At 37.7% G+C, this 14,546-nt stretch overlaps 1 protein-coding gene across 3 annotated transcripts in view; it reads right to left on the reverse strand.

Moving 5' to 3' along the window:
- Nucleotides 1–14,546, reverse strand: part of EXOC2 (exocyst complex component 2) — a 216,493-nt gene that overhangs the window by 51,071 nt on the left and 150,876 nt on the right. For all 3 annotated transcript variants that reach the window (XM_039462698.2, XM_074398378.1, XM_074398379.1), the window contains exon 23: nucleotides 2,169–2,310. In XM_039462698.2, coding sequence (XP_039318632.2) covers nucleotides 2,169–2,310 — 142 coding nt within the window. The remainder of the gene's footprint in view (nucleotides 1–2,168; nucleotides 2,311–14,546) is intronic.

The raw sequence follows: 14,546 nt of genomic DNA on the forward strand, positions 1-14,546 counted from the left end.
ATGTTGAGAAAAATCAGGCAAAGGCATATAGCAAACACTTGGAAGAGACGGAGCAACAGGCACATTTAGAAAGATGGTATATTATTATAGAAAACCGCCAATCTTCATTGATTCCACAAAAATACACCCATCAGTTGGGTGTCAGAAACTGCACTGTGCTAAAAGCTCAGAACCAGACACCCAAATGCCAGCCCCTGTGCTGAGGCTGTCCAGCAAGGAGGTAGACAACAACAAAACGTTTTCTACTGGCACAGAGAGTTGTGAACTACTCTGGGAGCACCACAGATGGAGGTAGGCCAGCATGACCCGGAGACATGCAGGGATGGTCCGGGTGGGCTCCCAGAGGACATAGGGCCTGGGAGGGCAGGGAAGGTTAGGAGAAGGGGCAGAGGTGAGAGGGACTGGGCACAGGGTTCACAGTGCACCAAGCACCTAGCCTGCCTGCTGCCTGGGGGAGCCCATGGAGAGGGAGGTAACTCATAGCAAGCACATCTGTGGCCTCCATAATGGTGACTTCTGCATCTGTAGATTCAACCAACCATGAATGGAAAATATTCTGGGGGAAAAACAGATGGTTGCATCTGTAGTGAACATGCATGAACTTTTTTCCTTGTTCTTATTCCCTACACAATATAGTATAACAACTATTCACAAAGCATTGACATTGTATTGGGTGTTATAAGTAATCTAGAGATGATTTAAAGCATACAGGAGGATGTATGTAGGTTACGTGCAAATATGACATCATTTCACACCAGGAACTTAACCTTCCATGGACTTTGGTACATGTGGGGATGCTACCTTGTCTGAGAAGTCTGGGGTTAGCCATCAGGAGAATGAGCCTCTCTGAAAGGTTTTCAGTAGGGGACTGACAGGATCCAATTTATATTTTAGAAAGATGAGCTTTTCAAAAAGGCAGAGGTTGAGTCTAGCTGGAGAGGCTGAGGCAGTGGGCAGGGTGCCAGGGAAGAGGCTGGCACAGCACATCTTCCCAGGTTTTACTATCATGGAAAGATATTGTAAGAATTTTAAGCAAGATACTGATAGAGTCTAATTTAGACTTTAAAAGGATGTACTTTGAGGGTATGAACTGAATCTGGCTTGGCACAGTAAAGTGTGAGTACAGAAAAGCACAGGAGGAATAAAGGCTTGCATGACTGCCATGACGGTGAGTTCAGACAATTCAGTAACTGTGGTCATATTAAGAAACTGTGGTTAATTGAATGATTCCGGTTTTTAGTTCTGACTTTCAGCATCACTATACGTGCACACTATACAATAAAACCAAAGGTGTTTAAACAATAAACAATTTTATCATAATTTAGTATAAGCACTACACAATAAAAACAAAAGGAGATTAACGTGATTAGTCAAAACAATGAAGATAAACCCAAACCTTTTAATAACTCACTGGTGTATCTACATATATACACCCATGAAGAACCCAGGTCTGATATGAGCATGACCACTTCTACATAAACCACTTCTCTACAAAAGTGCCAACGGGCAGCTTGGTTCGAGGTATTCCACACTATTTTATACAAAGAAACAACTATTTGATCAATCAAAAGTTCATTTGATTCAGAAAGCAATAGTTATTTAAAAATACACATTTTGAAGTGATTCAAGTGACTTTCATTTGATATCACAAAGATAATACTTGAACTGTATCATTCATCCTTCTGTGGCTCAATTTTCATTGCTAAATTACTATAATAATCTCACTCCTACACATTTTTCTTCTATTCCTTCACCTTTACAGCATTGCTAATTAGGTCTTACATAGATGTGACCAGATTTCTTTAACACATTTTTTGATGATGTTCACAAGGTCACTGCATGAAACTGTCACTCAAAATCACTCTATTATATATATACAAAAGATCATAGGAAGCAGGCATGCATTACTAAAACGATCAATTATTATAAGGTATATTTAATTATTCTCTAGAACTTAAAAACAGCTTTAAGCCACTAAGTAATAATAAAAAGTGTCCTAATTTCCAAATTATCCAAAAAATGGATTTAAGCAAATAAGTTAAAATCAAATTAATCTCTCACTCTCAGTAGATATGAGAAAAACGAGAATAAAATGAAAAGAATTCAAGCATGTATCAACTGATAAAAGCATATCCACATCTATTACTCAAGACACTTTATTTACTTACCTGTTGGAGGTAGGCAGTCTTTCCAATCAAAATAGCCTGCATAAATTCCAGGTTCTAAGGAGCCAACGATGGGATCTGCTTTCAACTCAATGTAATTTTCAAAGAGTCTTTGATCTAGTTCTTTCAATGACGCCATGCTAACCTATGAACACATAATAAAGAGTATGAGTTGCCTATTTGAGGGTGATGGAAAAAGTAAAATAATGTTAATGACACTTCACACTATATTAAAAGCAATTATCAATTTTCCTACAAAAACTCATGATTTTTATTTCATGTAATCAGTAATAAAGATCTCTTAACATAGCTATTTTGCAGGAGAAAAAAATAACCCCACACATGGACTATAAGTCACTGTATTAGTCTGTTTTCATACTGCTATAAAGAACTGTCTGAGACTAGGTAATTTATAAAGGAAAGAGGTTTAATTGACTCACAGTTACACACGGCTGGGGAGGCCTCAGGCAACTTACAATCTTGGTGGAAGGCAAAGGGGAAGCAAGGCATCTTCTTCACAAGGTGGCCAGAAGGAGAAGTGCCCAGTGAAAAGGGGAGAGCCCCTTATAAAACCATTAGATCTCGTGAGAGCTCACTCACTCTCATGAGAACAGCCTGGGGGAAACCGACCCCATGATTCAATTACCTCCACCTAGTCTCTCCCCTGACACATGGGGATTATGGAGATTACAAATTAAGATGAGATTTGGGTGGGGATAGAAAGCCTAACCATATCAGTTGTTTTTGAAAATACTAACCTCTCATTTCCATAAGCAGAGCAAGAGGTATTATAAACACTAAATTGTAATAGCCAGTAAACTACAATTTTAGGAACCATTTAAAATTATGTTTCTTCATATTAACTAATTCATTTGAAAAGGGTTACCAATGGAAAATAAGCCTGTTCTGACACTCTAGAAACCTCAGTGCAGCTCCCTTGGCTTTTCCATCTAGTTACAGCTCTGCCTGTATGGCCTGGGTGTGGCCAAGTGCTGGTCAGGCCTTAGACTCCAAGGCAACTCCACAGAGGCCAGATGCAGGGCTCGCTGTTGCGGGCAAAAGGAAAACAAGGAAACCCCTTATTAGAAAGTGTTGTCCTTGGCACAGTTCAGCTGCATGGACTGTGGGCTCCTGATGGGAGTGGGGGCAGAAGAAGGTAAGGAGGCTAGCATCAGCCTTATATAAGTGTGCCTGGTCTCACCAGCACCAAGAGGCCAGAAGTGGAAGACGGGGGAGGCAGAGACCCAAGCATGGAGGATGTGGGAAGTTTGAGGTGTGGAGAGTCTGTGGGTCCAGGTTACTCTGCAGGGGGCTGGTGGCAGTTCTGCTTCTGCACCACTGGCTTGAGGGACAGGCTTCTCTCCAATGCCAGGCCTGAGCTACAATAAGCTGACCATGAAAAACAAACACACACTAAGGGAGTCCGCTGCTATGCATAGGAACACCCATCGAGCAGTGAAATTCAGCTGCAGAAGAGACAAGCAACAACTTGAACAGAAAAATAAAAAAAAAACTCTTATGGAGATTAAAGTAGACTACTAAAATGAGACTTCTAGAGGTGAAATATATGATTTCCAAAGCTAACAACTGAGTAGATTAACAGAAGGAACTACTGGTCATTGTTAAGACTGATCTGAAGTGCGAGAACTACTTCAAAGCATAGAATAAAAATGTAGAGATAGAAATTATGAAGGACAGTACTAGAAGATAAACTCAGGAGCCTTAATGTGCAAAAAACAGAAATGCAAGTGAAGAAATATAAGCAGCTAGAGAAAAGGTATTAATTACACGAGCAGTAGAAGAAAATTTAACTGGATCTGAAGAAAGACCCAAGTTTGCAACTTCAAATAGGCTTGCAGAGTGCCAGGCTAGACTGGTAAGACAGCCCACACATCTAGTCAACTACTGTTAAAGTTTCTAGTTTCTAATACATTATTCTAAATAAGAGAGGGAACAGCAGTGGGAGACTGACTTTCACACTTCTAGATCAAAAGAATAATTTACTTACAAAGAAGAAAGAACTGGTCTAATTTCTGACATGTAACACTGGGACCTGAAATCACTGGATTAAAATCTAGAGGGATAAAAGAACAGAACCCAAGAATCCTGTATTTTGCCAGTGTGTCATTCTCTCAACAGAGTCAAAGAAAGATGTTTCTGGATATGCAAAGATTCAAAGGGTACTTCACCTATGTAATGAGAGAAGGCTCTAAACTAAAATAAATCAGATCAAAGAAGATGAACTACTGAGGAAAACAGTGAGTGACAGGCAATGAACTCTGAGTTTCCTCTTGCCTTTCTTTATCTCTCTACTTCTCTAGTATCTATAAATAAAAATCAAAATAGATGATTAGATAGAGGAAAAAGATAAAGAAATCAGTTTTTTTTTAAAAAAGGTAAACATTAGAGAAAACCACCAATGCCAAAAGTAGGTTTTTTGTAATAAAATAAAATAGTAATAATGATAATGATTAGCCAGGCATGGTGGCGCACACCTGTGGTCCCAGCTACTTGGAGGCTAAGGTGATAGAATTACTTTAGCCCAGGAGATCGATGCTGCAGTGTGCTATGACTGAACCACTGCACTCTAACCTGGGCAACAGAGCAAGACCCTATACCTATGTAACAAACTTGCATGTTCTGCACATGTACCCTAGAACTTAAAGTATAATTTTAAAAAAGTATAACAAAATCTAATATTTTTTAAAAAATTAAAAAGGAATAACAACAAAAATGATAAGCTCCTGGGCAAGACTGATGAAGAAATAAAGAAAAAAACCTTGTATGTTGCCAAGAACAGAAATGAAAAAGGAAACATTCCTATAGATGCTAAATATTAAAAGGATAGTAAAAGGGCATTATAGTTTTATGTCATCAAGTCTTGACAACATAGAGGAAATTGCTAATCTCCTGAAAAACATAACCTTCAAAAACTGGCACAACTAGTTCTATATTTATTAAACTAATTGAATCCATTATAGGCAAGGGTTTGCACAATAAAAACTTCAGGCCCAGGTGATTTCACTGGTGATTCTATACCAGGCATGTAAGGAAGAAATTATAACAAACACAAACATTTTCATAAAATAGAGGCTGAAAGCATTTCTTATTTTGTTTAATGAAGCCAGTATAACCATAATATCAAAAGTGACCAAAATATTATAAGAAAAAAACTACACACCAATAGCCTTTATGAACAAAGACATAAAAATCCGAACAAACTATTGGCAAATAAAAACTAGAAATACATTTTAAAAATACATGACACAGAAGTGGTATTTTTTCAATAGATGAAGAAAAAGCACTTGAGAAAACTCAATATACTTTCATGATAAAAATTCTCAGTAAACTAAGAATGGAAAGAAAATCAGTTGTGTAAAGGGCATCTGCAAAATGGTACAGATATAGAATGCTTTCTCTAAAAGATCAGGAATAAGGCAAAGGTGTCCCCTTTCACCACTTATTTCAAGATTATACCAGAGGTTCTAGTCCATGAGAAACTCTGGTACTTTTCTGGCAAGAAAAAATACCAAAAAAGCAAAAGTAAAACTGTCTTTATTAACAGAAGACATGATTACATATTTAGAAATTCTAAGCAGGTTGACAAACTAATGGAATAAGTAAATTTATTGAGGCAGCAAAGCTAGTAACAAAAATCAATTATATTTCTATATAATAGACAAAGAAGAATTATAATACCATAAAAATACCTAGGAATAAATGTAACAAAAGATATGGAAAATCTCTACTGGAAACTACAAAATATTGCTGAAAGAAATTAAAGATGGCCTACACAAATAAACAGGATGAAGAATATTGGTAATTTTCTTCAAATCGATGAACTCCTAAAAGTCCTTTTCTTGGTAAAAATTCACAGGCCACAATTTATACATAAATGGAAAGGACCTAAAACAGCCAAAACAATTTAAAAAGAACAATGTAGGAAGACTCACCTACATGATTTCAAGACTGACTATAAACCTGTCATAAATAAGACAATGAGATATTGGCATAAAGATGGACATCGTAGACCTAAACATAAAAGTTAACATTATAAAACTTCTGGGAAAAATATTTGGGACATTGAAGCAGGTAAAGATTCTGACAACATATGAAAAGCATTAAACATTTTAAAAGTTTGATACAGTGGATCCCATAAAAATTAAATAGTTCTGCTTAAAAGATATTATAAAAACAAAACAGCAAGCCATGAACTGAAAAAATATGTATGTGTGACAAAAGACATACAGAGCCTTTTAAAAATCACAAATAGAAAGATGACTAATCCAATTTAAAAATGAGCTGGGGTTAAACAAGCACTTCAAGAAAGAAGCTACCTGAATATATCTGAAAATACAAGAGAAGGTGCTTAACATCATTATTTTTTAGGGAAAGCCAACTAAAGCAACAACGAGTTTGGCTAAAATAAAAAATATTGGTAATATTAAGTGTTGACTAGGATACAGAACAACTGGAACATTCATGTTTATAACTGACGGAATGTACACTCTGGAAAACTACTCGGAGTTCGTAATCGGCTTGTGCTATGACCAACAATTGCACTTCAAGGTATATATCCAAGATCAGTGAGTACAAGCTGAGTACTTATAAGTCCACAAAGAGACTTACAAGAATATTCATTGTAACTTTATCCATAAAGGTCTAACACTGGAGACAACCTATCACCATGAGAACCATTAAATAAAATCTGGTTATCCAAACTCAGCAATAAAAGAAAATGAACCACTGGTACATACAATTTGGATGAATCTCAAAAAAATTATTAATTTGTAATAAAAGAAGCCAGATACCAAAGACTACAAACTGCATGGAACTTCACATCAAGTTTTGGGCCAAGCCGAATGGTTCTCTGCAGATAGCAGTTGGAACATTGGTGAGAAGGGAGCCTACTGAAATAGGGCACAAGGGAAGCCTATTTTGCCTTATTTTCTTTAAAAAGAAGGTAAAAGAGGAGTTGAAAATAAATGGCTATGCAAATTGTTAATAGCCAAATGCTACAAAAAGAGAATGGAGTGGCAGTATTAATGTGTGACAAGGCAGGACCAACATCAGGAGTACACAGCTCCTAATTTTTGTTGTGAGATTTTAAACAGACAATTCAGGAAACTTACACAGCATACTGAAAGCAAATATACAAGAAACGCTAGCAGCTATTTCTATTATCTCAATGGCCTCATTTTCACTCACGACCAGTTCACACTGGCTGCTGAACATAGATGTTAACTGAGTCTACTTGATTCCTGCTCAAAAAGCAAGGGTGAGATCCATCTACCATTAATCACTATCCCAGAGTGAGGGAAAAATATTAAGTTTAAAAACATCCCGACACTGGCTGGGCGAGGAGGCTCATGCCTGGAATCCCAGCACTTTGGGAGGCTGAGGTGGGAGGATCACAAGGTCAAGAGAAATCGCTTGAACCTGGGAGGTGGAGGTTGCAGTGAGCCAAGATCCTGCCACTGCACTCCAGCCTGGGGCAGAGTGAGACTTGTCTCAAAAAATAAAAACAAAAAAAAAATCCTGACACTAAGGAAATCAGTCTAATAGGAGAGGAAGGAAGAAAATCAAGCATTTACAATACAATGTATTTAAGGAATGCAGTGGTTAAACAGAGAGGGAATGCTTAAGGGCCACGGATGGTGGGGAGAAAATCTGCAGAGTGGAGATGCCTGAGGGTACAGTGGCCTTTTAGGGCAGGTGTCTCTAACAGAAACAGGTGCCTTCTTTAAAAAGGTAACAATTTTATTTATTTTTATTGCATTTTAGGTTTGGGGGTACATGTGAAGGACATGCAAGATTGTTGCATAGGTACACACATGGCAGTGTGATTTGCTGCCTTCCTCCCCATCACTTATATCTGGCATTTCTCCCCATGCTATCTCTTCCCAACTCCCCACCCCCTGCTGTCCCTCCCCTATTTCCCCACGACAGACCCCAGTGTGTGATGCTCCCCTCCCTGTGTCCATGTGTTCTCACTGTTCAACACCCGCCTATCAGTGAGAACATGTGGTGTTTGATTTTCTATTCTTGTATAAGTTTGCTGAGAATGATGGTTTCCAGGTTCATCCATGTCCCTACAAAGGACACAAACTCATCATTTTTGATGGCTGCATAATATTCCATGGTGTATATGTGCCACATTTTCCCTGTCCAGTCCATCATCGATGGGCATTTGGGTTGGTTCCAGGTCTTTGCTATTGTAAATTGTGCTGCAATGAACATTTGTGTGTATGTATCCTTATAGTAGAACGATTTATAATCCTTTGGATATATACCCAGTAATGGGATTGCTGGGTCAAATGGAATTTCTATTTCGAGGTCCTTGAGGAATCGCCACACTGTCTTCCACAATGGTTGAACTAATTTACACTCCCACCAACAGTGTAAAAGTGTTCCTGTTTCTCCACATCCTCTCCGGCATCTGTTGTCTCCAGATTTTTTAATGATCGCCATTCTAACTGGCGTGAGATGGTATCTCAATGCAGTTTTGATTTGCATTTCTCTAAAGACCAGTGATGATGAACAATTTTTCATATGTTTGTTGGTCTCATGTATGTCTTCTTTTGTAAAGTGTCTGTTCATATCCTTCATCCACTTTTGAATGGGCTTGTTTTTTTCTTGTAAATATGAAAAATTCTTGCAATCTACCCATCTGACAAAGGGCTGATATCCAGAATCTACGAAAGGTAACAATTTAATTGTGTACAGACAGTCCTGACTTATGATAGTTCAACTCACGATTTTCCCAATTTACCATGGTGCAAAAGCAATAGGCATTCAGTATGCTCCCAGGTTTATAATGTGCCACATCAGGTTAAACCCACTCTAAGTAGAAAATACTGTTAAGTAGAAAATGCACTTACAATAATTTCAATTTTGGAAGAGTTTATCTGGAGGTAGCCCCATCCTAAGTTGAGGAATATCTGTATTCAGAAATATACTTACTCATTGAATTTGTACATATTAGCACTGAGGAGAGGCTTTTAAAGCATTTAAAAAAACTGCTGGTAATAACTTAGAGAAGTAAGGCATATGTGGAGGCAGAATTTTGGTGTAGCGGCCAATACTGTCTAAGATAAGCCATCATTCTACCTTTCTTAGCAGCAATTACGTAAACTGAACAACATTTTCATTTCATGTACCAGGCATTTATTCCAGCCAATGTGCCCAATGGACAGTCTTGGAGAAGAGATGCCTAAGTGACTGTCATATTTCTCTAATTTCTATACCAGGCATCCCCAAACTATGGCCCGCAGGCCGCATGTGGCCCCCTGAGGCCATTTATCCGGCCCCCCACCGCACTTCGGGAAGGCGCACCTCTTTCATTGGTGGTCAGTGAGAGGAGGAGCACAGTATGTGGTGGCCCTCCAACAGTCTGAGGGACAGTGAATTGGCCCCCTGTGTAAAAAGTTTGGGGACTCCTGCTCTATACTGTTGTCTTCCGCTCAGCCAAAATGGTTAAAAAGGTAAAATCATTATTTTGATGTATTTTAATGTTTCCAATTTTAGATTTCAAATTTGTGATTAAAAAATTTTTTTGGTAATAATGTTTTTATCAAGGGTATGCTTCCAAGAAAGGAAATAAACAAACTATTATTTTCATTCCAAACGTGACAGGAAGACTGCCTTTAATTTGGCCATCTATATAGAAATAAGGTCATCAAACTATCACCAGAACATTTATCCAAGTGAATCTGGATAACCAGGTTCAGACAAATTATTTTTTTTTAGCTCTTTTCAAATGGATGGCAGGACAGGTGGCAAACTGACAATTCTTTATATTATTGAACCACAACTTGTCAAATGTGGACAAAATAAATGCCAAGCAAATAACTAATTTTAAAAAAACGAACAAACTCTTAATTCCTAGGAGAGGTATTAACAGAAAAAAGAACACTATAGATGAAACAGGATATACTGTCACCCTGAAACAGGACAGCCCTTGTCTATCTAGCACTTGTTAGTCAGGGCTTCCAAGCCTCACTTCTTTCACCTCCTGCTGTGGTTCTAACCTGGTGTTTTACTAATCTTTAGTGCATCCAAAACATGAGTGGTGTCTTTTTCTGTGATTTTATTTATTTATTTATTTATTTTTTAAGATGGAGTCTCACTCTGTCACTCAGGCTGGAGTGCTATGGTGAGTTCTCAGCTCACTGCAACCTCCACCTCCCCAGCCCAAGCGATTCTTTTGCCTCAGCCTCCCAAGGAGCTAGGATTACAGGTGCACACCACCATGCCTGGCTAATTTTTGTATTTTTAGTAGAGATGGGGTTTCATGACGGTGGCCAGGCTACTCTTTAACTCCTGACCTTAGGTGATCCACCCACCTCGGCCTCCCAAACTGCTGGATTATAGGCATGAGCCACTGTGCCCAGTCATGAATTTTTAATAACCAAGTTAGTCACCTCACATCATATTTATTAGGCTTCACTTATTTGCGCCACTATTCTTAATAAGATAATCTTACACTTGATCTTAGCTTGTATTTGATTTTCTATCTACATAGAACGATCTGAGAGACACCGGAAAGAACTTAACTGCTCCTACTATCTCCTTTCCTGATTTAAGAATTTATACCATTCCAGAGTAAGTTAATAATTTCCTCTTACTTATTAACAACAATAACAACGAAAAAAAAAAAAAAAACAACAAAAAGCTTCTGGAGCAAAAAACACAACTGAAATAAAATTTCAATACATAGTAAATTTTAGCAAGATTAGACACAACTGAAGAAACCAGGAACAAAAAGAGAGCTGAAGAAATGACCCATAATCAGTACAGAGAATTAAAAATGAGGAAAAGAAAAAATTAAGAGATGTGAAGAATAGAGTGAAAAGGTGTAACATACATCCAATAGGAGATCTTGAAGGAGAGAAAAGTGTGAATAAGGAAGAAAAAAATATTTAAAGAGATAATGGCTTAGAAATTTCCAGAATTTATTAAAGACACCAATCAGAGCCAGGGGTATAAAAAGGCCAAGAAAATAATAATACCAAGACACATAATAAAAATACAGACTAGTAGAGGCAAATAAAATATGTAAAAAAGGAGCCAAGGAAAGACTTTACTACATTTTTCTCAATAATCAAGAGATCAAAGTCTAAAGCAAACAAACAAAAGGAGTGCACATAGAAGACTAACCTACATAATTCACAAATGTGATCTAATAGACATCTGTGGAATGTGGTATCTAAAACTTAAGGACAATATTTTCAAGTGAGGTAGGGTATTTCAGAAAATGTCTACATATCAGCTTAGAAAGCAAGTCTCAGCAAACTTAAAAACATGATATTCTCTGACCTCTGAACAATTATGTTAGAAATGTCTAACCAAGCTGGGCACGGTGGCTCAAGCCTGTAATCCCAGCACTTTGGGAGGCCGAGGCGGGTGGATCACGAGGTCGAGAGATCGAGACCATCCTGGTCAACACGGTGAAACCCCGTCTCAACTAAAAATACAAAAAAAATTAGCTGGGCATGGTGGTGCATGCCTGTAATCCCAGCTAGTCAGGAGGCTGAGGCAGGAGAATTGCCTGAACCCAGGAGGTGGAGGTTGCGGTGAGCCGAGATCGCACCATTGCACTCCAGCCTGGGTAACAAGAGCGAAACTCCGTCTCAAAAAAAAAAAAAAAAAAAAGAAATGTCTAACCAAGAGAAAACTAATTCTGACTGCTCCTCTGCTCCCTTAGCTTGGAAATTTAAAATCATACTTCTAGCCAAGATTAAAACAATTAAAATTAAAAAATAAAAAAAGGAACAGTAACTAAAATATCATTTGTTAAAATATGTGCAATGCTATCAGAGAGACTCTTAAGAGCGAAATTCATAGCCTTGAGTGTTTGTATTAAAAGACAGAAAGGTTTAGAATCAATGAACCATGTAAATAAAACAAGATTAGAGTCCAAGTTACTGCCTGAGAAAACAAGGATATATAAGGAAATCACTACTGAAGTCAAAAGTTGATTCTCTGAAAAAGACTCTTGCAAGAAAAAAAGAATAAAAATACAAACAAGCAATAGTAAGTTCAAAAAAGGGCCATATAACATCAAATGCAGCTAAGGCTGAATAAAATGAAACTATTATAAAACAATTTATGCCAAAAGATTTGAAAATTTAAGCAAAATAGGCAAAGTCCTAGAAAATCCTAGAAAAATATAGATGACCACAACTACGATGAAGAAATAAAAAACCTGAATGGTTCTATAACCATTAAAGAAATTGAACTAGTAATTAACAATCACTATACAAGGAAAATACTGGGTCTACAGAAAATATCATTACCAGAGAGTTATTCTAAATATTCAAATAATAAATAATTCCAATCTTATGCAAACTCTTTCAAAGAAGAAAAAGGAACACATTCTTTAATTCATGTTACAAACTAGCAAGACTACTATGTTACCATGCTGTAGCATGGATACATCTCAAAATAATACTGAGTGGGAAAAGAAAGTCACAGAAAAATACACACCATATAATCCTGAATATGCTAATGTAACAGTCAAAAACAGGTAAATTCAAACAAAATATTGTTTAAAAACCACACAATTCAGAAGCGGCTTTCTATAGGGGAAGGTGGGTGGCATGGCTGTGCAGGGGCACAAGTGAGTATAAGGCCTCAGGGATATTTTGTTCCTTCAGCTTAGTGGCGTGAGAGCATAAGGGTTCATTTCATCACTCTCCTACATCCTACGTTACATGGTATCTATTTTATTATATGGATAAAATATTTAACTAAAAGCATCTGAAAAGAATTTACAATCTAGAAAAGAAGTGTATCTTCATTTAACTAATCATAATGCAACATGTTAAATGATTTTCTAGTGTCAAGAACAAAGCATCCAAGGGAGAAATAAGATAATATGGTCCACTTTGCATTTTGGGAATGGATGAGGAGAGGCCCTGTAGGCTTGACACAGGATGAGACATCTGCATCTGAAATGGGCTTTGGAGGAGGATCAAGATTTTGTCAAGTTTGACTGAGGAAAAGGCAATCCAGACAGACAGACAGTACAAGACAAGCTATAGACAAATGTTCCTACAACAGAGCACTGTTCCTACAACAAAGCTGTCACCGAATGAGTATTTATGGCATGAGTGAATGAACAGGCAAATTATATGAAATGTTCAAGGAAACATGAGCAGGTGCTCAGGCTAAATAAATGGTGTTGGAGTAGGGGGACAAAAGCCATGAGAGAAGGAGGCAAGAGAACCAATGAAAATCCTACACAAACACCAGCCTATAGAGTTTAGCTCTTCAGGCAATATGGAGCCCTAAAACACAGAAGGGGGAAGAACATGAGTAGCTCTGGGTTTTTGAAAGCCCATCCTGGACACTCTGGGTGACAAGCTGTAGAGTGGAGACATCTAGAAATTAAGCAAAGCAGCTGCTAGGAAAGTTTCTACAATACCACGCCGTCAGATGGTGAAAAAGGGCTGAGCTTGGACAGGAACATTAAATTAGAGAGGTAGAGAAAGATTTGGAAGATGGTTCAGGGGTTGAGTTGAGAAGAAGGACTTGGCAGAAAGCATAATAAGGAATGACTTCAAGAATAATTCCCAGTAATGGATGAATGAATTTTTAAAATGTGGTACGTATCCACAATGGAATACTATACAGCCTTCAAGAAGGAAGAAATTCTGTCACCTGCAACATGAATGGTACTAGAGGACCTTATGCTAAGTGAAATAAACCACGCACAGAAAGACAAATACTGTGATCTCACTTATATGTAGAATCTACAAAAGTCATTATCATAGAAACAGATAGCAGAATGGTAGTTACTGGGGCCTGATGGGAGAATGGGACCTGGGGAAAAGGGAGGTGTTGATCAAAGGGCATGGCATGGTAGCCACAGTTAATCATAATATACTGTCCAATTCATTGCTAAAAGAATAGATTTTTAATGTCCTCAAAAAAAAAAGTTAGGTTGGTGAGATGATGGCTATGTTAATTAGTTTGACTGACTGTACAATGTATACATAGATCAAACAGCACACTGCACCATAAAGGCACAATTACTATTTCTCAATTAAAAATGAATAAATAAAATAGAAAAAAGGAGGAACTCCCAAGTTCTGGCTTAGTGATTCACTGGCTATTGACTAAGACGGGGACATGCAAACAAGAAGCTGTTCTGAAGGAGGAAGATGACTAGTTTGGCCAGGTTGCTTTGAAATCTCGATGGAAACTTCTAGAGAGAATGTCTGGTAGGAAACACATCTAAGGTCTCAGAATGACATGCAGGTCAAAAATAAAGAATTAGGGAATCATGGGCATCCATCAGTGATGGATGAGGCTGTGAAGGCAGATGAGGTTGTCTACAGAAACTGCTGATCACAAAGAGGAGGAAGACAAATCAAA

Source organism: Saimiri boliviensis, chromosome 4, assembly GCF_048565385.1.
Source record: "Saimiri boliviensis isolate mSaiBol1 chromosome 4, mSaiBol1.pri, whole genome shotgun sequence".
Classification (NCBI taxonomy): Eukaryota; Metazoa; Chordata; class Mammalia; order Primates; family Cebidae; genus Saimiri; species Saimiri boliviensis.